Source organism: Nerophis lumbriciformis, linkage group LG22 (assembly GCF_033978685.3).
Source record: "Nerophis lumbriciformis linkage group LG22, RoL_Nlum_v2.1, whole genome shotgun sequence".
In the NCBI taxonomy this organism is placed as follows: domain Eukaryota; kingdom Metazoa; phylum Chordata; class Actinopteri; order Syngnathiformes; family Syngnathidae; genus Nerophis; species Nerophis lumbriciformis.
Window position 1 is genome coordinate 14313188 of NC_084569.2, and position 24984 is coordinate 14338171.

The 24984-nt window shown below is 45.1% G+C and overlaps 1 protein-coding gene across 1 annotated transcript in view; it reads left to right on the forward strand.

Moving 5' to 3' along the window:
* The first annotated feature begins 4579 nt into the window (after positions 1–4579).
* Positions 4580–24984, forward strand: part of coro7 (coronin 7) — a 360770-nt gene continuing 340365 nt past the window's right edge. Inside the window, exons 1-2 of the mRNA XM_061974176.1 lie at positions 4580–4740; positions 17221–17317. Coding sequence (XP_061830160.1) covers positions 4681–4740; positions 17221–17317 — 157 coding nt within the window. The 5' untranslated portion in view covers positions 4580–4680. The remainder of the gene's footprint in view (positions 4741–17220; positions 17318–24984) is intronic.

A 24984-nucleotide genomic window follows, 5' to 3' on the forward strand; every position in this document is an offset into this window, starting at 1 on the left:
GAAAATGGACGTCACGGCGTGATTGCAACATGCTTTCTTCTACAACCGGGGTCAGCAACCCCGCATGTCGCTCTTTAGCGCCGCCCTAGTGGCTCCCTGGCGCATTAAAAAAAAAAAGGATTGAAAATGGAAAAAGATGGGGGAAAATAATTGTTTTCTTTTAGTATGTGTTTTTGTTTGAGGACAAACATGACACAAATCTTCCCAATTGTTAGAAAGCCCACTGTGTAATATGTTTGTGTGTATGCTTCACTGATGAGAGAGTATTTGGTGAACATCGTTTTGTCCTACTGATTTCGGCGGTTCTTGAACTCACCATAGTGAAGTGAAGTGAAGTGAATTATATTTATATAGCACTTTTCTCTAGTGACTCAATGTGCTTATACATAGTGAAACCCAATATCTAAGTTAGATTTTAAAACCAGTGTGTTGGCACTGGGAACAGTTGAGTAAAGTGTTTTGCCCAAGGACACAACGGCATTGACTAGGATGGCGGAAGCGGGGATCGAACCTGGAACCCTTAAGTTGCTGGCACGGCCACTCTACCAACCAAGCTATACTGCCCCATAGTGTGGACTGTGACGCAACAGTTTGTTTACATGTAAAATCTTCCACTCCTTCTTTGTCTCATTTTTGTCCACCAAACGTTTTATACTGTGCGTGAATGCACGAAGGTGAGCTTTGCTGATGTTATTGACATGTGTGGAGTGCTAACCAGGCATTTGTCTCTTGGCAAGTTTCACTGCAATAGACGCTTTTGGTAGCCATGCACAAGCTTCTGGTTGAATTTTTGACCACTTCTCTTGACAAAATTGGTGCAGTTCAGCTACATTTGTTGGTTTTCTGACATGGACTTGTTTCTTCAGCATTGTCCACACGTTTAAGTCAGGACTTTGGGACGGCCATTCTAAAACCTTAATTTTAGCCTGATTCAGCCATTCCTTATTGTTTCGGTAAGTGTTTTTGTTTGAGGACAAACGTGACACAAACCTTCCCAATTGTTAGAAAGCCCACTGTTTAATATGCTTGTATGTATGCTTCATTGATGAGAGTATTTGGTGAACATTGTTTTGTCCTACTGATTTCGGCGGTTCTTGAACTCACCATATTGTGGACTGTGACGCAACAGTTTGTTTACATGTAAAATCTTCCCCTCCTTCTTTGTCTCATTTTGTCCACCAAATGTTTTATACTGTGCATGAATGGCACAAAGGTGAGCTTTGTTTATGTTATTGACTTGTGTGGAGTGCTAATCAGGCATTTGGTTACATGTCCCTTTGGCAAGTTTCACTGCAATAACGCACTTTTGGTAGCCATCCACAAGCTTCTGGTTGAATTTTTGACCACTCCTCTTGACAAAATTGGTGCAGTTCAGCTACAGTTGTTGGTTTTCTGACATTGACTTGTTTCTTCAGCATTGTCCACACGTTTAAGTCAGGACTTTGGGACGGTCATTCTAAAACCTTAATTCTAGCCTGATTTAGCCATTCCTTTTTGTTTCGGTATGAGTTTTTGTTTGAGGACAAACGTGACACAAACCTTCCCAATTGTTAGAAAGCCCACTGTTTAGTATGTTTGTGTGTATGCTTCACTGATGAGAGTATTTGGTGAACATTATTTTGTCCTACTAATTTCGGCGGTTCTTGAATTCACCATAGTGTGGACTGTGACGCAACAGTTTGTTTACATGTAAAATCTTCCACTCCTTCTTTGTCTCATTTTGTCCACCAAACGTTTTATACTGTGCGTGAATGCACAAAGGTGAGATTTGTTGATGTTATTGACTTGTGTGGAGTGCTAGTCAGGCATTTGGTTACATGTCCCCTTGGAAAGTTTCACTGCAATAAGGCGCTTTTGGTAGCCATCCATAAGCTTCTGGCAAGCTTCTGGTTGAATTTTTGACCTCTCCTCTTGACAAAATTGGTGCAGTTCAGCTACATTTGTTGGTTTTCTGACATGGACTTGTTTCTTCAGCATTGTCCACGACTTTGGGACAGCCATTCTAAAACCTTAATTCTAGCCTGATTTAGCCGTTCCTTTTTGTTTCGGTATGTGGTTTTGTTTGAAGACGAACATGACACAAACCTTCCCAATTGTTAGAAAGCCCACTGTTTAATATTTCTAATTCAATTTTGTACTCCCTCGTCCCAGGAAGAATGCTTTGCGGAAATCTTTTATTTATAGATCTGTATCGCTCTGGAATAACCTGCCTCGAATTCTCACCGGCATTGAAAGTAAACAGGTTTTTAAAAGGAAAGTAATATTTTATCTGAGTCTGTAAATTAGTTTGCCTGTTGATGATTTTTGTTTGGTTTTGTATTGTGTAGTTATATTTATATGGTAATTATTATTCTGTGGCTGTAAATTGTTTGCTTGTTTTCTTATTGATGCTTTTATTTTTTTCTGTATTGTGTAGTTTCGATTGATTGATTGATTGAAACGTTTATTGGTAGATTGCACAGTATAGTACATATTCCGTACAATTGACCACTAAATGGTAACATCCGAATAAGTTTTTCAACTCGTTTAAGTCCAAGTAAATCATCCATCCATCCATCCATCCATCCATTTTCTACCGCTTATTCCCTTTTGGGGTCGCGGGGGGTGCTGGAGCCTATCTCAGCTACAATCAGGCGGAAGGCGGGGTACACCCTGGACAAGTCGCCACCTCATCGCAGGGCCAACGCAGATAGACAGACAACATTCACACTCACATCCACACACTAGGGACCATTTAGTGTTGCCAATCAACTTATCCCCAGGTGCATGTCTTTGGAGGTGGGAGGAAGCCGGAGTACCCGGAGGGAACCCACGCAGTCACGGGGAGGACATGCAAACTCCACACAGAAAGATCCCGAGCCCGGGATTGAACCCAAGACTACTCAGGACCTTCGTATTGTGAGGCAGATGCACTAACCCCTCTGCCACCGTGAAGCCCCCAAGTAAATCAATTCATGGTAAATAAGTTATAATTATATGCTTTTACTTGTAATCGTATTGAGTTTATGGACCCAGGAAGACTAGTGGGTTGTTGTGGCAACCAGCTAATGGGGATCCTTAATAAAAATCAAAATCAAAATCAAATATGTTTGTGTATGCTTCACTGATAAGAGTATTTGGTGAACATCGTTTTGTCCTACTAATTTCGGCGGTTCTTGAACTCACCATAGTGTGGACTGTGACGCAACAGTTTGTTTACATGTTTACATCTTCCTTGTCTCAAGTTTTACGATGATAAAAGATTTATAATGTTGATATATTTAAAAGGCTGATGTTAAAAACATAGATAGATAGTACTTTATTGATTCCTTCAGGAGAGTTCCCTCAGGAAAATTAAAATTCCAGCAGCAGTGTACAGAATTTAGATCGAATTTAAAAAGTAAAAAGTAAATAATGGGGGTATAAATGGAAACAAAATAGAAAAATATTACAATAAGAACAAAAATAAAAAGCAACAATGAGAATACAACTATAACAGTAAAATAAGAATATAAGAAGAGAAACTAGGCAGTAGTGACCATGTTATGAAAAAGTATGCACTGTTATTGTTTTGCATCCCCTGTCATCCTAGTACCCCCCCTCTCCAGAGAGTCTATTTTTTTTTTTTTTTTTTTTTTTTTTTTTTTTAAATGTTGAATTGTATATGCATTAAACACTCTGAATTGTATATGCATTAAACACTAAACCAGGGGTCGGCAACCCAAAATGTTGAAAGAGCCATATTGGACCAAAAATACAAAAAAAAAATCTGTCTGGAGCCGCAAAAAATTAAAAGCCATATTACATACAGATACTGTGTCATGAGATATAAATTGAATTAAGAGGACTTAAAGGAAACTAAATGACCTCAAATATAGCTACAAATGAGGCATAATGATGCAATATGTACATATAGCTAGCCTAAATAGCATGCTAGCATCGATCAGCTTGCAGTCATGCAGTGACCAAATATGTCTGATTAGCACTCCAACAAGTCAATAACATCAACAAAACTCACCTTTCATGCACAACCTTAAAAGTTTGGTGGACAAAATGAGACAGAAAAAGAAGTGGCATAAAACACGTCATAGAAAGTTATACATGTAAACAAACTACGGTGAGTTCAAGGACCGCCAAAATTGGTAGGACAAAACGGGGCTCGCCAAATACTCGAATCAGTGAAGCATGTTTAATATAAACAGTGTGCTTTATAACAATTAGGGAGGTTTGTGTCGTGTTTGTCCTCCTACAGAAACCATATTAAAACAAAAAATAGATTGTTTTCCCCTCATCTTTTTCCATTTTTCATACATTTCTGAAAAAGCTCCAGAGAGCCACTAGGGCGGCGCTAAAGAGCCGCATGCGGCTCTAGAGCCGCGGGTTGCCGACCCCTGCACTAAACTAATCAAAAAGTCCAGCACAGCAATCAGTGTTATAAAGTAAACCGTTTTGAATTTAATCCGTTGTGAAATAATGTGAACCTTAATATTCCGAGCATCACTTGAACGCAGCACAAACTGCCTCCTGGCGGAGGGTGTTCCTGTAGTGTACGAGCGCGACTCCGCCCCGCCGCGACGTCCGCGTGAGAAGAACCAAGGAAACCCCAGCGCCGGACTGCCAAACTGCTGTCAGCTGTGGAAGGACCCCTTCACTGCACTGCAAGACGAGCAGACACACGCAACGTCCAACCCGGAAGGCAGCATGAACCGCTTTAAGATCTCCAAATTCAAAAACACCACTCCGAAAATCGCCAAGAAGGATGTGAGTAGTGTCCTAGCTTCTTGGTGCCGCTCTTTCCATAGCATTTTAGCATCGGCGTGCTACACTAATGTAATGTAAAGGGGTGGAGGAAACGCCTGCCTTCAATGATTGTGGAACTTCCTGCATCTGTATAGGGCGACGAACGTTACATGCTTGGAAGACTAATATAACCCTGCAAACTTTCATTACTATAGTGTTACAATAAAAAATAGACATATAGTATTTCTAAACACAACAACACAACAAGTGTGCATCGCAGACAAAGTGCAACGCGGACAATGAATTGCATGCAAATATGCAGATGTGCTTCATCAACATAAAGTCATTTATTTCAGGTGGCAGCCTTAGCATGTGTCCTTTAGGCAATTTCTCGACTGTAAAATCCCAGGAATGTGAAGCGAGGCAGTGCATTCCTCCAATCTCTGCACAGCTGAGACTGCAGGTGGCGCTCTGCCGTTGCACATGTCAACACAACACCGTGTGATGAGTTCAAGGACCCAGAAAAGAAATTGGGAATCGTGAGAATGTGGATACATGTCGAATTTTGAAAGGGACCTAGTTCTTTGCGATACTGTTGAGCACAAGGAAATGAGATTTTTGGGGTGTAATAATAGATGATAAAATGAACTGAAAATGTAATATAAAAATATACAACATAAGGTGGCAAAAAATATTTTTTTAATGAATAAGGCAAAATATGTTCTAGACCAGGGGTCCCCAAACTTTTTGACTCGGGGGCGGCGCATTGGATTAAAACAATTTTATATATATACACAGTATATATTAGTGTTGTCTCGATACCAATATTTCGATACTTTTCGGTACTTTTCTAAATAAAGGGGACCACAAAAAATTGCATTATTGGCTTTATTTTAACAAAAAAATCTTAGGGTACATTAAACATATGTTTCTTATTGCAAGTTTGTCCTTAAATAAAATAGTGAACATACAAGACAACTTGTCTTTTAGTAGTAAGTAAACAAACTAAGGCTCCTAATTTAGTCTGCTGACATATGCAGTAACATATTGTGTCATTTTCCATTCTATTATTTTGTCCCAAAAAATTAAGGACAAGTGGTAGAAAATGAATTATTAATCTACTTGTTCATTGTTAATATCTGCTTATGTTCTATTTTAACATGTTCCATCTACACTTCTGTTACAATGTAATAATCACTTATTCTTCAGTTGTTTGGATGCTTTACATTAGTTTTGGGGGCGGGGGGTGCGGGACCGGTACTTTTCAGAGTCGGTATAGTACTGAATATGATTCAATCCAGTCCAATCCAATCCACTTTATTTATATAGCACATTTAAACAACAAAAATGTTTCCAAAGTGCTGCACAACAATATTAAAAACAATATTCAAATATTATCCTTAACTCCACCAATGACTGAATAAAAACAAAAAATAAATACATATAAAACCAATATAAAAACAATACAAAAATAAATATGATGAAAAACGATTTTAAAGGGTAAAACCAATTAAAACAGTAAATAGAAATCAAAATTTATAAAAAACACAGAGGACAGAGGACCACACAACTCACGTAGTGTTAAAAGCCAAAGAATAAAAGTGGGTTTTAAGACGAGACTTAAAACACTGGAGGGGCAGAGTGTTCCAGAGCTTAGGGCCGACCACAGAGAAGGCCCTGTCTTCCCTGGATTTAAGTCTGGTCTTGGGCACCACGAGATTCATTAGTATCACGGTACTATACTAATACCGGTGTACCGTACAACCCTAGTGTGTATATATATACAGGGGCGCCGCTAGGGATTTTGGGCCCCATGAAAATAATCTTTACAGGGCCCCTAACGCAGTGTCATTATTTTTTCTGTATTATAATTTCATCATCATTAGGGGCCTCTCTGGGCCCCCCTCCATCATGGGCCCCTAGAATCCGTCTTCTTTACCCCCCCTTTTTGGCGCCCCTGTATATATATATATATATATATATATATATATATATATATATATATATATATATATATATACAAACACCGTATTTTTCGGAGTATAAGTCGCACCGGAGTATAAGTCGCACCTGTCGAAAATGCATAATAAAGAAGGAAAAAACATATATAAGTTGCACTGGAGCCCGGCCAAACTATGAAAAAAACTGCGACTTATAGTCCGAAAATTACGGTATATATATATATATGTCTTAATAAGGTTATCCAAAAAATAGTGCTCGATACCGTAGTAGAGCGCAATATATGTATGTGTGGGAAAAAAATCACAAGACTATTTCATCTCTACAGGCCTGTTTCATGAGGGGGGGTACCCTCAATCATCAGGAGATGATTATATATATATATATATATATATATATATATATATATATATATATACATGTTAGGTCAGGAAAAACACAGAGGCTATTTCATCCCTACAAGCCTGTTTCGCAGGTTTTCCTGCTCTTCAGGGGAGTTTATTTTATACAATTTAAACAATAAACTCCCCTGTAGAGCAGGGAAACCTGCGAAACAAGCTTGTAGGGATGAAATAGCCTCTGTATTTTTTCCTGACCTAACGTATATTCCGCTCTACCCCGATATTGAGCACTGTATAACGGATAAACCACAGTAACCTCGACTATATATATATATATATATATATATATATATATATATATATATATATATATATATATATATATATGTCATGCCATCATCGATGGGAAAATGCATTTTTAGACAATGCTGGGAGACACAGAGAGTAACAAGCAGGAAAAAATGGATTAGAAAGGAGAGATTTAAAAAAATTATAATACATTTTTTATATTTTTTTTAACTTGGGACTTCCTGCAGGCCGTGGTTTGGAGACCCCTGTTCTAGACCAAAAATCACTTCATATTCTCGACTGCTGGCTAGTGTTGTCATATCTGTGTAGAAATATTGGCAAATAACGAAGAAAATATGCTTCATTCACTAACCATGTTAGTGAATTAAATTAGCATGAAACACAATGTTGAATACAGAGAACATGCAAATCCTTCAATTATACAATCCAAAATATTGAAATTGAATGATTTGGTGCGTTTGCAAACAGCTAAAATTATGCACAAAGCAAACTATGACCTGCTACCCCAAAATATGTGAAAAAATTATTCTCAACAAACAAAGAGAAATATAACCTCAGAGAACTTTTTTATTTAAAACATTTGTATGCACGTACAAGACTTAAAACCTTTAGCATATCAGTGAGCGGAATCAAATTATGGAATGGATTAAGTAAAAAAGTCAAACAATGTACTAATATGATCCAGTTTAAGAGACTGTTTAAACTAAAAGTGTTCACAAAGTACAAGGAAGAAGAATTTTGATAAACGTCACTAACTAATGGAAAAAAATACATTATTCATTTCATTAAGTGAATCATAACTGATTTAACTACACTATATTGCCAAAAGTATTTGGCCACCTGCCTTGACTCACATATGAACTTGAAGTGCCATCCCATTCCTAACCCATAGGGTTCAATATGATGTCGGTCCACCTTTTGCACCTTCTGGGAAGGCTGTCCACAAGGTTGCGGAGTGTGTTTACAGGAATTTTCCACCATTCTTCCAAAAGCGCATTGGTGAGGTCACACACTGATGTTGGTCGAGAAGGCCTGGCTCTCAGTCTCCGTTCTAATTCATCCAAAAGGTGTTCTATCGGGTTCAGGTCAGGACTCTGTGCAGGCCAGTCAAGTTCATCCACGCCAGACTCTGTAATCCATGTCTTTATGGACCTTGCTTTGTGCACTGGTGGAAGAGGTAGAGGCCCACTCTAAACTGTTCCCAAAATATTTTGATATCCTGGAACATTCAAAGTTCCTTTCACCAAGCCAAGCCCAACTCCTGAAAAACAACCCCACACCATAATTCCTCCTCCACCAAATTTCACACTCGGCACAATGCAGTCCGAAATGTACCGTTCTCCTGGCAACCTTTTGGCAATATAGTGTATTTATGAAAATAACTATTTTATTTAGAATGCATTGATGCAAATTGTGTATAAATTGAAAACAGGAAGTGAACATATGGATTAGTAATTAATAATAGTAAGAAAAGGGGTAGGATAAAAATAAGCTTTGCTTCTTCCTACTCCGTTTCAGACATGTTGTAAAGAAAATATGTAAAATATTTGCTGGGCGGTAGAAAATGGATGTATCCTGTATCATGTGGTAACCGTAGACATGTTCGAAATAAACTTCAACCAACATAGTCCACCATGTTTTGTACATATATAATGTAATCCTGGTGCGTATCATTGGACCAAGATGGACGAGATGTGGCGTTCATGAACGAATCAAGTCTTTTGTTCGACTCTCTTGAGTAGGGTTATACGATTATAGTTTGGGTAATAATCTCGGTTTCACAATTATGCATTCATTAATATCACAGCAAAAAAAATCCCACAGACATTCCTTTGAGATTTTGATGTGTCATTTAGGACTGTCGGAAATAACAGTAATTAAATAATAACATAACTGTACAACATAAAAAATATAAACAAAGTATTGATAATAAATTGATAATGATTAGTTGTATTATTAATATGTGACTAATAAACTCAAGTGTTATTGTCATCAACTGTTCCACATGCCCATTTATTCATTTTTAATCATCTATTTTATGCAGTGATAATAACTTGAATGCACACGTTCAATGATGTGGAGGGCCACGTTACATGAAGTGGAGGGCCACATTACATGAAGTGGCGGGCCACATTACATGAAGTGGCGGGCCACGTTACGTGATGTGGAGGGCCAAGTTACATGAAGTGGCGGGCCAAGTTACATGATGTGGAGGGCCAAGTTACATGGTGTGGAGGGCCAAGTTACATGGTGTGGAGGGCCACGTTACGTGATGTGGCGGGCCACGTTAGATGATGTGGAGGGCCACGTTAGATGATGTGGAGGGCCACGTTACATGATGTGGAGGGCCACATTACGTGACGTGGCGGGCCACATTACGTGACGTGGCGGGCCACTTTAAATGAGGTGGAGGGCCACGTTACATGATGTGGAGGGCTACGTTACATGATGTGGAGGGCCACTTTACATGATTGTGGAGGATCACGTTACATGATGTGGCGGGCCACATTACATGATGTGGAGGGCCACATTACATGATGTGGAGGGCCACCTTACATGATTGTGGAGGACCACGTTACATGAAATGGCGGACCACATTACATGAAATGGCGGACCACATTACATGTGTGGAGGGCCACATTACATGACGTGGAGGGCCACATTACGTGATGTGGAGGGCCAAGTTACATGATGTAGCGGGCCACGTTACATGAAGTGGAGGGCCAAGTTACATGATGTGGAGGGCCACATTGTATTATGTGGCGGGCCGAGTTAAATGATGTGAAGGGCCACGTTACGTGATGTGGCGGGCCAAGTTACATGATGTGGAGAGCCACATTAAATGATGTGGAGGGCCAAGTTACGTGATGTGGCGGGCTACGTTACATGATGTGGAGGGCCAAGTTACATGATGTGGACGGCCACGTTAAATGATGTGGAGGGCCAAGTTATATGATGTGGAGGGCCACGTTACGTGATGTGGAGGGCCACGTTACATGATGTGGAGGGCCACATTACATTATGTGGACGGCCACGTTACGTGACGTGGCGGGCCACATTGCTGACGTGGTGGGCCACGTTACATGATGTGGCGGTCCACGTTACGTGACGTGGAGGGCCACGTAACGTGATGTGGAGGGCCACGTTACGTGATGTGGCGGTCCACGTTACGTGACGTGGAGGGCCACGTTACGTGACGTGGAGGGCCACGTTACGTGATGTGGAGGGCCACGTTACGTGATGTGGAGGGCCACGTTACGTGATGTGGAGGGCCACGTTACGTGATGTGGAGGGCCACGTTACAAGACGTGGAGGGCCACGTTTCGTGATGTGGATGGCCACGTTACATGAAGTGGCGGGCCACGCTACATGATGTGAAGGGCCAAGTTAAATGATGTCGAGGGCTAAGTTACATGATGTGAAGGGCCAAGTTAAATGATGTGGATGGCCATGTTACGTGATGTGGAGGGCCACGTTACATGATGTGGAGGGCCACGTTACATGATGTGGAGGGCCACGTTACATGATGTGGAGGGCCACGTTATGTGATGTGGCGGTCCACGTTACGTGACGTGGAGGGCCACGTTACGTGATGTGGAGGGCCACGTTACGTGATGTGGAGGGCCACGTTACGTGATGTGGAGGGCCACGTTACAAGACGTGGAGGGCCACGTTTCGTGATGTGGATGGCCACGTTACATGAAGTGGCGGGCCACGCTACATGATGTGAAGGGCCAAGTTAAATGATGTCGAGGGCTAAGTTACATGATGTGAAGGGCCAAGTTAAATGATGTGGATGGCCACGTTACGTGATGTGGAGGGCCACGTTACATGATGTGGAGGGCCACGTTACATGATGTGGAGGGCCACGTTACGTGATGTGGAGGGCCACGTTACTTGATGTGGAGGGCCACGTTACGTGATGTTGAGGACCACGTTACGTGATATGGAGGGCCACATAAGACGTGGAGGGCCACGTTTCGTGATGTGGATGGCCACGTTACATGAAGTGGCGGGCCACACTACATGATGTGAAGGGCCAAGTTAAATGATGTGGCGGGCTAAGTTACATGATGCGGAGGGCCACGTTACATGAAGTGGCGGGCCACGTTACATGATGTGGAGGGTTACTTACATGATTGTGGAGGGCCACCTTACATGATTGTGGAGGACCACGTTACATGATGTGGCGGGCCACTTTAAATGAAGTGGAGGGCCACGTTACATGATGTGGAGGGCCACGTTAGATGATGTGGCGGGCCACGTTACATGAAATGGAGGGCCATGTTACGTGATGTGGAGGGCCACGTTGCGTGATGTGGAGGGCCACGTTGCGTGATGTGGAGGGCCACGTTACATGAAGTGGCGGGCCACGTTACGTGATGTGGAGGGCCACGTTACGTGATGTGGACGGCCACGTTACGTGATGTGGAGGGCCACGTTACGTGATGTGGAGGGCCACGTTACGTGATGTGGCGGACCACGTTACCTGATGTGGAGGGCAACGTTACGTCAAGTGGCGGGCCACGTTACGTGATGTGGAGGGCCACGTTACATGATGTGGAGGGCCACGTTACGTGATGTGGAGGGCCACGTTACATGAAGTGGCGGGCCACGTTACGTGATGTGGAGGGCCACGTTACGTGATGTGGACGGCCACGTTACGTGATGTGGAGGGCCACGTTACGTGATGTGGAGGGCCACGTTACGTGATGTGGCGGACCACGTTACCTGATGTGGAGGGCAACGTTACGTCAAGTGGCGGGCCACGTTACGTGATGTGGAGGGCCACGTTACATGATGTGGAGGGCCACGTTACGTGATGTGGAGGGCCACGTTACGTGATGTGGAGGGCCACGTTACAAGACGTGGAGGGCCACGTTTCGTGATGTGGATGGCCACGTTACATGAAGTGGCGGGCCACGCTACATGATGTGAAGGGCCAAGTTAAATGATGTGGATGGCCATGTTACGTGATGTGGAGGGCCACGTTACGTGATGTGGAGGGCCACGTTACATGATGTGGAGGGCCACGTTACGTGATGTGGAGGGCCACGTTACGTGATGTTGAGGACCACGTTACGTGATATGGAGGGCCACATAAGACGTGGAGGGCCACGTTTCGTGATGTGGATGGCCACGTTACATGAAGTGGCGGGCCACACTACATGATGTGAAGGGCCAAGTTAAATGATGTGGTGGGCTAAGTTACATGATGCGGAGGGCCATGTTACATGATTGTGGAGGGCCACGTTACATGAAGTGGCGGGCCACGTTACATGATGTGGAGGGTTACTTACATGATTGTGGAGGACCACGTTACATGATGTGGCGGGCCACTTTAAATGAAATGGAGGGCCACGTTACATGATGTGGAGGGCCACGTTAGATGATGTGGCGGGCCACGTTACATGAAATGGAGGGCCATGTTACGTGATGTGGAGGGCCACGTTGCGTGATGTGGAGGGCCACGTTACGTGATGTGGAGGGCCACGTTAGATGATGTGGAGGGCCACGTTAGATGATGTGGAGGGCCACGTTAGATGATGTGGCGGGCCACGTTACATGAAGTGGAGGGCCACGTTACATGATTGTGGAGGGCCACGTTGCGTGATGTGGAGGGCCACGTTACGTGATGTGGAGGGCCACGTTAGATGATGTGGAGGGCCACGTTAGATGATGTGGCGGGCCACGTTACATGAAGTGGAGGGCCACGTTACATGATTGTGGAGGGCCACGTTACATGATGTGGAGGGCCACGTTACGTGAAGTGGCGGGCCACGTTACATGATGTGGAGGGCCACGTTACGTGATGTGGAGGGCCACGTTACGTGATGTGGAGGGCCACGTTACGTGATGTGGAGGGCCACGTTATGTGATGTGGAGGGCCACGTTATGTGATGTGGAGGGCCACGTTATGTGATGTGGAGGGCCACGTTACGTGATGTGGAGGGCCAAGTTACATGATGTGGAAGGCCACGTTACGTGATGTGGAGGGCCACGTTACGTGATGTGGAGGGCCACGTTACGTGATGTGGAGGGCCACGTTACGTGATGTGGAGGGCCACGTTACGTGATGTGGAGGGCCACGTTACGTGATGTGGAGGGCCACGTTACTTGATGTGGAGGGCCACGTTACGTGATGTGGAGGGCCACGTTACGTGATGTGGAGGGCCACGTTACAAGACGTGGAGGGCCACGTTTCGTGATGTGGATGGCCACGTTACATGAAGTGGCGGGCCACGCTACATGATGTGAAGGGCCAAGTTAAATGATGTGGATGGCCATGTTACGTGATGTGGAGGGCCACGTTACGTGATGTGGAGGGCCACGTTACATGATGTGGAGGGCCACGTTACGTGATGTGGAGGGCCACGTTACGTGATGTTGAGGACCACGTTACGTGATATGGAGGGCCACATAAGACGTGGAGGGCCACGTTTCGTGATGTGGATGGCCACGTTACATGAAGTGGCGGGCCACACTACATGATGTGAAGGGCCAAGTTAAATGATGTGGTGGGCTAAGTTACATGATGCGGAGGGCCATGTTACATGATTGTGGAGGGCCACGTTACATGAAGTGGCGGGCCACGTTACATGATGTGGAGGGTTACTTACATGATTGTGGAGGACCACGTTACATGATGTGGCGGGCCACTTTAAATGAAGTGGAGGGCCACGTTACATGATGTGGAGGGCCACGTTAGATGATGTGGCGGGCCACGTTACATGAAATGGAGGGCCATGTTACGTGATGTGGAGGGCCACGTTGCGTGATGTGGAGGGCCACGTTACGTGATGTGGAGGGCCACGTTAGATGATGTGGAGGGCCACGTTAGATGATGTGGCGGGCCACGTTACATGAAGTGGAGGGCCACGTTACATGATTGTGGAGGGCCACGTTGCGTGATGTGGAGGGCCACGTTACGTGATGTGGAGGGCCACGTTAGATGATGTGGAGGGCCACGTTAGATGATGTGGCGGGCCACGTTACATGAAGTGGAGGGCCACGTTACATGATTGTGGAGGGCCACGTTACATGATGTGGAGGGCCACGTTACGTGAAGTGGCGGGCCACGTTACATGATGTGGAGGGCCACGTTACGTGATGTGGAGGGCCACGTTACGTGATGTGGAGGGCCACGTTATGTGATGTGGAGGGCCACGTTATGTGATGTGGAGGGCCACGTTATGTGATGTGGAGGGCCACGTTATGTGATGTGGAGGGCCACGTTATGTGATGTGTAGGGCCAAGTTACGTGATGTGGAAGGCCACGTTACGTGATGTGGAGGGCCACGTTACGTGATGTGGAGGGCCACGTTACGTGATGTGGAGGGCCACGTTACGTGATGTGGAGGGCCACGTTACGTGATGTGGAGGGCCACGTTACGTGATGTGGAGGGCCACGTTACATGATGTGGCGGACCACATTACATGATGTGGAGGGCAACGTTACGTGAAGTGGCGGGCCACGTTACGTGATGTGGAGGGCCACGTTACGTGATGTGGAGGGCCACGTTACATGATGTGGCGGACCACATTACATGATGTGGAGGGCAACGTTACGTGAAGTGGCGGGCCACGTTACGTGATGTGGAGGGCCACGTTGCGTGATGTGGAGGGCCACGTTATGTGATGTGGAGGGCCACGTTATGTGTTGTGGAGGGCCAAGTTAAATGATGTGGAGGGCCAAGTTACATGATGTAGAAGGCCACGTTACGTGATGTGGAGGGCCACGTTACGTGATGTGGAAGGCCACGTTACGTGATGTGGAGGGCCACGTTACGTGATGTGGAGGGCCACGTTACGTGATGTGGAGGGCCACGTTACGTGATGTGGAGGGCCACGTTACATGATTTGGCGGACCACGTTACATGATGTGGAGGGCAACGTTACGTGAAGTGGCGGGCCACGTTACGTGATGTGGAGGGCCACGTTGCGTGATGTGGAGGGCCACGTTATGTGATGTGGAGGGCCACGTTATGTGATGTGGAGGGCCAAGTTAAATGATGTGGAGGGCCAAGTTACATGATGTAGAAGGCCACGTTACGTGATGTGGAGGGCCACGTTACGTGATGTGGAGGGCCACGTTACGTGATGTGGAGGGCCACGTTACGTGATGTGGAGGGCCACGTTATGTGATGTGGAGGGCCACGTTATGTGATGTGGAGGGCCAAGTTACATGATGTGGAAGGCCACGTTACGTGATGTGGAGGGCCACGTTACGTGATGTGGAGGGCCACGTTACGTGATGTGGAGGGCCACGTTATGTGATGTGGAGGGCCACGTTATGTGATGTGGAGGGCCAAGTTACATGATGTGGAAGGCCACGTTACGTGATGTGGAGGGCCACGTTACGTGATGTGGAGGGCCACGTTACGTGATGTGGAGGGCCACGTTACGTGATGTGGAGGGCCACGTTATGTGATGTGGAGGGCCAAGTTAAATGATGTGGAGGGCCACGTTACGTGATGTGGAGGGCCACGTTATGTGATGTGGAGGGCCACGTTATGTGATGTCGAGGGCCAAGTTAAATGATGTGGAGGGCCAAGTTACATGATGTGGAAGGCCACGTTACGTGATGTGGAGGGCCACGTTACGTGATGTGGAGGGCCACGTTACGTGATGTGGAGGGCCACGTTACGTGATGTGGAGGGCCACGTTATGTGATGTGGAGGGCCACGTTACATGATGTGGCGGACCACGTTACATGATGTGGAGGGCAACGTTACGTGATGTGGAGGGCCACGTTGCATGATGTGGAGGGCCATATTACGTGATGTGGCGGGCCAAGTTACATGATGAGTAGGGCCACATGAAATGATGTGGCGGGCTAAGTTAAATGATGTGGGGGGCCAAGTTACATGATGTGGAAGGCCACATTAAATGATGTGGAGGGCCAAGTTACATGATGTGGGGGGCCAAGTTACATGATGTGGAGGGCCACGTTGCATGATGTGGAGGGCCAATTTGGTGATGTGGCGGGCCAAGTTACATGATGAGGAGGGCCGCATTAAATGATGTGGAGGGCCACGTTGCATGAAATGGCGGGTCTTGAGTTTGACCCCTGTGCCCTAAAGGAATGTATACAATAAAAACACAACAAAAAGAAAAATATAGTCAATATTTTACAACATGGATGGATGGATTTTAGAATAAATCCCACCAATAGAGTAGTATTGCTTAAATATAAATTATTCTGAGCTACACCTTCTGTTATAAGTGCTCACAGTGATTGTTTCCTTGATTAAAAAAAAGAAAAAAAAAGAAGTATAATAACAAATCAGTATTTTGAACAGTTCTTTTGAAAAGGAATGGCTCCCTTCAAAGAGCCATAAATCTCATCTCTACAAGATGGTCATTAAACTAAATATACTTGATAGAATATGAGATTAATATATTCCAAATTAAAAATGTTGTATTTAATAAATTTTTTTCATTTTTTTTACAATAATAGTTGTAGTTTTAAAAGAAAAACCCTAGTTGAGATTCAACAGCACCTCTGCTGTTTGCCGGCAAGTAGTGCAGTCTATTTAGAATCAATAGCAATAAATCACAATGAGCAATAGATGCCATGCAAGAACACAAAAAGGAATGATCAAAACACAACAAATGCTGCTTCAGGAAAAAAAAAAAATTGTAAGTGCTCTCTGCTGTGCAATAACACAGCGAGCACTTCCACTTCCTCAGCACTTTGTTCACCCACAAGAACTTACAAAGTCAGCGAACTCCTTCCTCTTTTCTTTTCCCTTTCATCGCACCGTGTTGACATGAGGAAATATACGTTTATATATAAGAAGTTGCACTAAAGTGAACACATTGAATGACAATGTATGATATGACCTGTTATGGCTGAGTCATCAGTTGTCCCTCTTCTCTTGCAATGCAGGAATGGATCAATAATGTCCGTGCTGGATCTTTTGCCTGCCAGGGGAACCACATCAAGGCCAGCTCCAAGTTGGTGGCCTTTAACACCGAGCAGGCCGGTAAGTATTCTTTTGGATGTAAGAGGTTAATATGGCCCCGTTCCCTGGGGGTGGGAGGGTGGTCGGTTAATCATTTTGCAATGCAGTCTGCTGAAAATGATAGAAAGTGCCACTCTGTATTAGAGATGTTCGATAATGGCTTTTTTGCCGATATTCCGATATTGTCCAACTCTTAATTACCGATTCCGATATCAACCGATACCGTTATATACAGTCGTGGAATTAACACATTATTATGCCTAATTTTGTTGTGATGCATTAAACAATGTAACAAGGTTTTCCAAAATAAATCAACTCAAGTTATGGAAAAAAAATGCCATATTTATTATTGAAGTCACAAAGTGCATCATTTTTTTTTAACATGCCTCAAAACAGCAGCTTGGAATTTGGGACATGCTCTCCCTGAGAGAGCATGAGGAGGTTGAGGTGGGCGGGGGGTGTATATTGTAGCGTACCAGAAGAGGTAGTGCTGCAAGGGGTTCTGGGTGTTTGTTCTGTCGTGTTTATGTTGTGTTGCGGTGCGGATGTTCTCCCGAAATGTGTTTGTCATTCTTGTTTGGTGTGGGTTCACGGCGTGGCGCATATTTGTAACAGTGTTAAAGTTGTTTATACGGCCACCCTCAGTGTGACCTGTATGGCAGTTGACCAAGTATGCATTGCATTCACTTGTGTGTGTGTGAAAAGCCGTAGATATTATGTGATTGGGCCGGCACGCAAAGGCAGTGCCTATAAGGTTTATTACCGTACAGCGGCGTTTTAAAAAGTCATAAATTTTACTTTTTGAAACCGATACCGATAATTTCCGATATTACATTTTAAAGCATTTATCGGCCGATGATATCGGCAGTCCGATATTATCGGACATCTCTACTCTGCATAGCGAGTGACGCTGTGGTCAAAGTTGGAATTGCCACAAAACACATTTTAGAATACGTTTCATGTGTCAGGTAAGCCGTGACGAACGGGGCCATATACTTACAGTTGTAGGAGAAGATAAAGAATCGAAATAATTTGAAATGCACGGTGGTAAATGACCACTATGTATCCCAGTATTTTTCTCAATAAACATGGATGGAAGCACAATGTTGTGCTGTAGTAGGGAAGGTCAGCAAGAATTTGTGTTTAATAAATGAGAATTGAAAAACAAAAACGATTACCGTATTTTCCGGACTATAAGGCGCACTTAAAATCCTTTTTCCCCCTCAAAACTGCGCCTATGTCATGTCTGTGTGATCATGTTTTGTTTTAGTAATGTTCGGTTTAAATTTTGGACTTTTTGTGCACTTTTGTTTTGTTTTGTCACCATAGCAACCATTAGTTTTCACCTGTCACGTCACGCACCTGTTTCACGTTTTGACTCACACACACCTGTCACCAATCATGTCACTGTTATTTAAGCATACCTTGTTCATCACTCGTCCTGCCTGCATTGTCATTATGTCACTCCGGTTCAGGTCTCGTTTTGACAAAAGTAAGTTTCCATGTCCATGTCCTAGTTTTTGTTTAAGATTAGCTTCACTTGCGTTTTAGGCACGCTTGCCTCTTTTTTTGTTGTTGTTGATTGTTGTTGTATTGTTTATGTTCGCGGTAGTGCATGATTTATGTTAAATAAATCCTAGCCTACCTTCACGCTGTTGTCCGTAGCCGTCTATCTTGCGTTGGAAGAACAACCCCGCAGCAAGCTGCGACCCCCATTTGACAGAATGCAGGCAGCATACGTTCTTCCGCAGACCGGCCACGAGGAGGTGATGGAGACGCACTGGCAAAAATGGAAGCCAGCCAGAAAGGCTTTTTCTCGCCAGCATAACGCGTTGTTCCCCCAAAATCTTCATCCGGACAACAAGATTCCACAACCAGCCCATTCTTCCTTCCCGCCACAGAAGACCCGTGCTGATGACGTCATCCCGCCCACTGGTGATGACGTCAGAAACCAAGATTTTTTTTTTGAGTCTATTTACACCCTCTGTCAGCCGCCCACTATGGACTTTGTTTCAAAGAAAAATCCTTTTGAGAAAATTGTCTCTAAATTTAGATTTTTTCAGACACAGTCTAAAGTGGGGGTAGGGAATAGACATTTTGGACAATTTAGTGGGGAGGAGTCTACCCCCCTACACCCACCCCTAAAGAAGATTCCAGACCGCGGGGAGCGCGTCTGGTATCCGCTCCTTGAGGGGGGGGCTAGGGCTGGGAACTGTACAGGTGGGGTGACTCAGCTTCGCCATGCCAAGCCGCAACCCCCAGCTAGACCACCTCCACCTGCACCAGTAGCTCCACGACGCCAAGCTCCGGTACCAGCTCCACGACGCCAAGCTCCGGTACCAGCTCCACGACGCCAAGCTCCGGTACCAGCTCCACGACGCCAAGCTCCGGTACCAGCTCCACGACGCCAAGCTCCGGTACCAGCTCCACGACGCCAAGCTCCGGTACCAGCTCCACGACGCCAAGCTCCGGTACCAGCTCCACGACGCCAAGCTCCGGTACCAGCTCCACGACGCCAAGCTCCGGTCGCAGCTCCACGACGCCAAGCTCCGGTCGCAGCTCCACGACGCCAAGTGCCGCCAGTCGCAGCTCCACGACGCCAAGTGCCGCCAGTCGCAGCTCCACGACGCCAAGTGCCGCCAGTCGCAGCTCCACGACGCCAAGTGCCGCCAGTCGCAGCTCCACGACGCCAAGTGCCGCCAGTCGCAGCTTCACGACGCCAAGACCCGCCATGCCAAGACCAAGACCAAGACCAAGACCCGCCATGCCAAGACCAAGACCAAGACCCGCCATGCCAAGACCTAGACCAAGACCCGCCATTCCAAGACCAATACCCGCCATGCCAAGACCTAGACCAAGACCAAGACCCGCCATGCCAAGACCAAGACCCGCCATGCCAAGACCAAGACCCGCCATGCCAAGACCAAGACCTGCCATGCCAAGACCAAGACCCACGCCAAGACCAAGACCTATACCAAGACCCACGCCGAGCTTCGCCGCCTGACCCGCCACGCCGAGCTTCGCCGCCTGACCCGCCACGCCGAGCTTCGCCGCCTGACTCACCACGCCAAGCCACGCCTGCCACGATGACGACGCGCCTGCCTCCTCGTCGGCCACGGATATGGCCGCTACCTGGTCGCCCGCCACGCCAAGTGCGCCCACCTCCCAGTCGGCCACGAATGTGGCCATTCCCTGGGCGCCCGCCTCGCCTGCTGCAGCGGCGTTCCACTCGCCGCCGCCACCTAACTCTGCCCCGCTGGATACGGGGACACGTGGCCTGGCGACCCACCGCCATGTCCCCCTCCCGCCCTCCCATGACTCTTGTTGATATTGTTTTTGGACATCTGGGATCTGTCCGTAAGGGGGGGATTCTGTCATGTCTGTGTGATCATGTTTTGTTTTAGTAATGTTCGGTTTAAATTTTGGACTTTTTGTGCACTTTTGTTTTGTTTTGTCACCATAGCAACCATTAGTTTTCACCTGTCACGTCACGCACCTGTTTCACGTTTTGACTCACACACACCTGTCACCAATCATGTCACTGTTATTTAAGCATACCTTGTTCATCACTCGTCCTGCCTGCATTGTCATTATGTCACTCCGGTTCAGGTCTCGTTTTGACAAAAGTAAGTTTCCATGTCCATGTCCTAGTTTTTGTTTAAGATTAGCTTCACTTGCGTTTTAGGCACGCTTGCCTCTTTTTTTGTTGTTGTTGATTGTTGTTGTATTGTTTATGTTCGCGGTAGTGCATGATTTATGTTAAATAAATCCTAGCCTACCTTCACGCTGTTGTCCGTAGCCGTCTATCTTGCGTTGGAAGAACAACCCCGCAGCAAGCTGCGACCCCCATTTGACAGCCTAATGTAAGGAATAAGTTTGGTTGAGCTTACCCAACTCGAAGCTATTTTATTTGGTACATGGTGTAATGATAAGTGTGACCGGTCGATGGCAGTCAAACATAAGAGATAAGTGTAGGCTGCACTACGAAGGCAATATGACTCAAGTAAACAACAGCAACATTTTGTATGTCCCATTGAAAATATAGAACATTACACACGGCGCTCAAAAATCCATCAAAAAGTTTTAGTACGACTTTGGTAAGCTATGAAGCCACACCGAGTGATGTGCTTCAACACGCGAGTATTATTATGGTGTGTGTATAAGGTAAGACATATTATCTAACGTTTTGTTTCGCAATATTATGCTGTGGAGGTTGCCCTCCAGTGGGTTCCTCAGACCACCAAACACTGCCACGAGAGCCCAGATCAGAGTCACAACACTGTTTTATTTCCATAACACAGGTGCTAGTGTTTTTCTGCGTCCGTCTCTCGCTCCCACTCCAGCTCCAACCACGTGTCTCATTCCGGCTGCTGCTAATAAAGGCGACATGTGATTAGATAACGAGGCCCACCTGGGCCATCTACGCACCTGTCGCTGTCTTCGAGGCCGGTCCTGGCACACCCCGTTCAGTGGCAGGCCCGCAGGCCACGCCCCCCCTCCACATATGCAAAAGCAACTTTTCTTACCTTCTGGTACCTGCTGATCTGTATTTGGGATCTGCGTCCGCCTTTGTAGTCCGTGCCGACACCGTAGTCGATAAGCTTCTTCTTTTTCTCTTTCTTCATGTTGTAGACCAAAAATCACTTCATATTCTCTACTGCTCGCTAGTGTTACCATATCTGAGTTATTGTGCAGAAATATGGGGAAATAACTACAAATGTGCGTTTCATTCACTAACGGTGTTACAAAAAAGATCAATTAGAATAATACATAATGTTGGATATAGAGAAAATACAAAACTTTATTTATTGAATCAAAAATATTGAAATTCAACGATTTGGTGCATTTGCAAACAGCTAAAATGATGTACAAAGCAAACTATAACCTGCTACCCAAGAATGTACAACAATTCTTCTCAACAAAAGAGGAGAAATATAACCTTAGAGGAACATCTAATTTAAAACATTGGTATGCACGTACAACACTTAAAACCTTTAGTATATCAGTATGTGGAATTAAATTATGGAACGGATTAACCAAAGAAATCAAACAAAGCACCAATATGATTCAGTTTAAGAGACGGTTCAAACTGTTCACAAAGTACACCGAACAAGAATTATGATGAACATCTTGAACCCTTTTTTTAATTTTTTGAGACAAAGATTATTTGTGTATTTAATATTTGTTTACTTACTATGGTATATTATTTATTTATTATTTATTTGTTCATGGGATAAAATTGCTATGGTATGAAAAGGGGTAGGATTCAATAAGCTCTGCTTCTTCCTACTCCTTTTCAGACGTGCTGTAATGAAACTGGAAATGTGCGATGCATTACATTCAGAGATAAATGCTTTAAAATGTAATATCGGAAATTATCGGACATATTTTTCAAAAAGTAAAATTTATGACTTTTTAAAACGCCGCTGTACAGAGTGGTACACGGACGTAGGGAGAAGTATAGAGCAGTTGCGTCTCCCAGTCATACTTGCCAACCCTCCAGATTTTCCCGCGAGACTCCCGAATTTCAGTGCCCCTCCCGAAAATCTCCCGGGGCAACCATTCTCCCGAATTTCTCCCGATTTCCACCCAGACAACAATATAGGGGGTGTGCCTTAAAGGCACTGCCTTTGCGTGCCGGCTCAATCACATAATATCTACGGCTTTTCACACACTCAAGTGAATGCAAGGCATACTTGGTCAACAGCCATACAGGTCACACTGAGGGTGGCCGTGTAAACAACTTTAACACTGTTACAAATATGCGCCACACTGTGAACCCACACCAAACAAGAATGACAAACATATTTCGGGAAAACATCCGCACCGTAAAACAACATAAACACAACAGAACAAATACCCAGAACCCCTTGCAGCACTAACTCTTCCGGGACGCTACAATATACACTCCCCCGCTACCTCCCCCCCACCTCAACGCCGCCCGCCACCCAACCTCCTCATGCCCTCTCAGGGAGAGCATGTCCCAAATTCCAAGCTGCTGTTTTGAGGCATGTTAAAAAAAATGCACTTTTTGACTTCAATAATAAATATGGCAGTGCCATGTTGGCATTTTTTTTCCATAACTTGATTTGATTTATTTTGGAAAACCTTGTTACATTGTTTAATGCATCCAGCGGGGCATCACAACAAAATTAGGCATAATAATGTGTTAATTCCACGACTGTATATATTGGTACGGTTGATATCGGAATCGGTTATCATTATCAGACATCTCTTTTTTTTATTTTTTTTTTTATTTTTTTTTATTTTTATTTTTTTTTGTCCTGTCCAGCTTCTCAGGCAAATCATATAGTTGATGTAGATGCCCATGTCGGCTGTTCAGATTTACTTTACAAAAGAGAAGTGTAGGATACTTCTCTTGTTGCCTTATTTGTATTTGACTTTATTAAATGTATTTATATTATCATTTAGTGCAGCCGGGCCGGAGCAGGAGGGGATAGAAAGAGAAAAAAAAAGAAGACAGAGGGGGAAATTGTGGGGACAAGAGGGGGATTAGACAGAGAGACAAAAACAACAACAGCAAACAACAACAACAACAACAATAGAGCAACATCAGCAAATATGACATGTACAAATATGATGGTAAAAGTAATAGCAAATAAGCAGTTAGCGAAAAATAAAAAATAATACAGAAATGACAATGAGCATTATTACACTACAAATGGATCAATACAAATACCAATAGAAATAGCGCTATTGATAATGAACAATACCAATAATTTACCTTTATTATCAACAATACAGTTGTTTAAATGCAACAATACATATACGTAATGATAACTTGAGATACGAAAGAATGCAGAAAAATGGAGGGGGAGAAAGAGAAGCAACCTACATTAACCTTGTAGATTGTTATAGTCACAATAGGTTAAGCTTTGTCAGTGTGCCATGTGTTACACCCAGTTTACCCTAGGGCAACAACGTTAATATATGTTTGATGAAACGTGATTATGTGCATGAGTGTAAGTATGCATATGTACTTGTATATGTACAGAATGTGTATATGTGTTTGTACAATGAATGTATATGTACAGAATGTGTATATGTGTTTGTACAGTGAATGTATATGTACAGTATGTGTATGTGTATGTTTGTATATTGAATGTGCGTGTGGATGTACGAACATTAGGTAGGTAAATATGTACTGTATTTGTGTATGTATGTGGGAGCGTAGGTACCTATGTACGTATGTGAGCATATGTGAATTTGCATGTACAATACATTCGACTCCCAGAGTGCGTGGGAGCCAGAGCACGGCCCCATCACCCCCGAGAGCCCAACCCACAAACAGGAGGCGTGGTGCCCAGGGAACCAGGGACCACCGCCCCCACGCAGCCAAGCCGGCCAGCGACAGGAACCCCAGAGCCCGACCCACCGTACCGCCCACAAGGGCCAGCAGCAGGCCGCAGACAGACGCACCCGGCAGAGGACAGGGCACGAGAAAAGCAGGGGACAGCCAGACCCCAAGCCAGCGAGAGACCACACCCCACACGGGCAGAAAGGCGAGACGCCCCGCCCGAGGGACCCAGAGACTCCCCGCAACCGGACGGGAAGACCGCCCCCGCCCCACCGGCAACCGGGCCCCCACGAGCCCACCCCCCACCCCCGGAGAGCGCGGCGAGGCCAGCCCCCGGCCACCCCACCCAAACCGGCCGCCGCAGGACCAC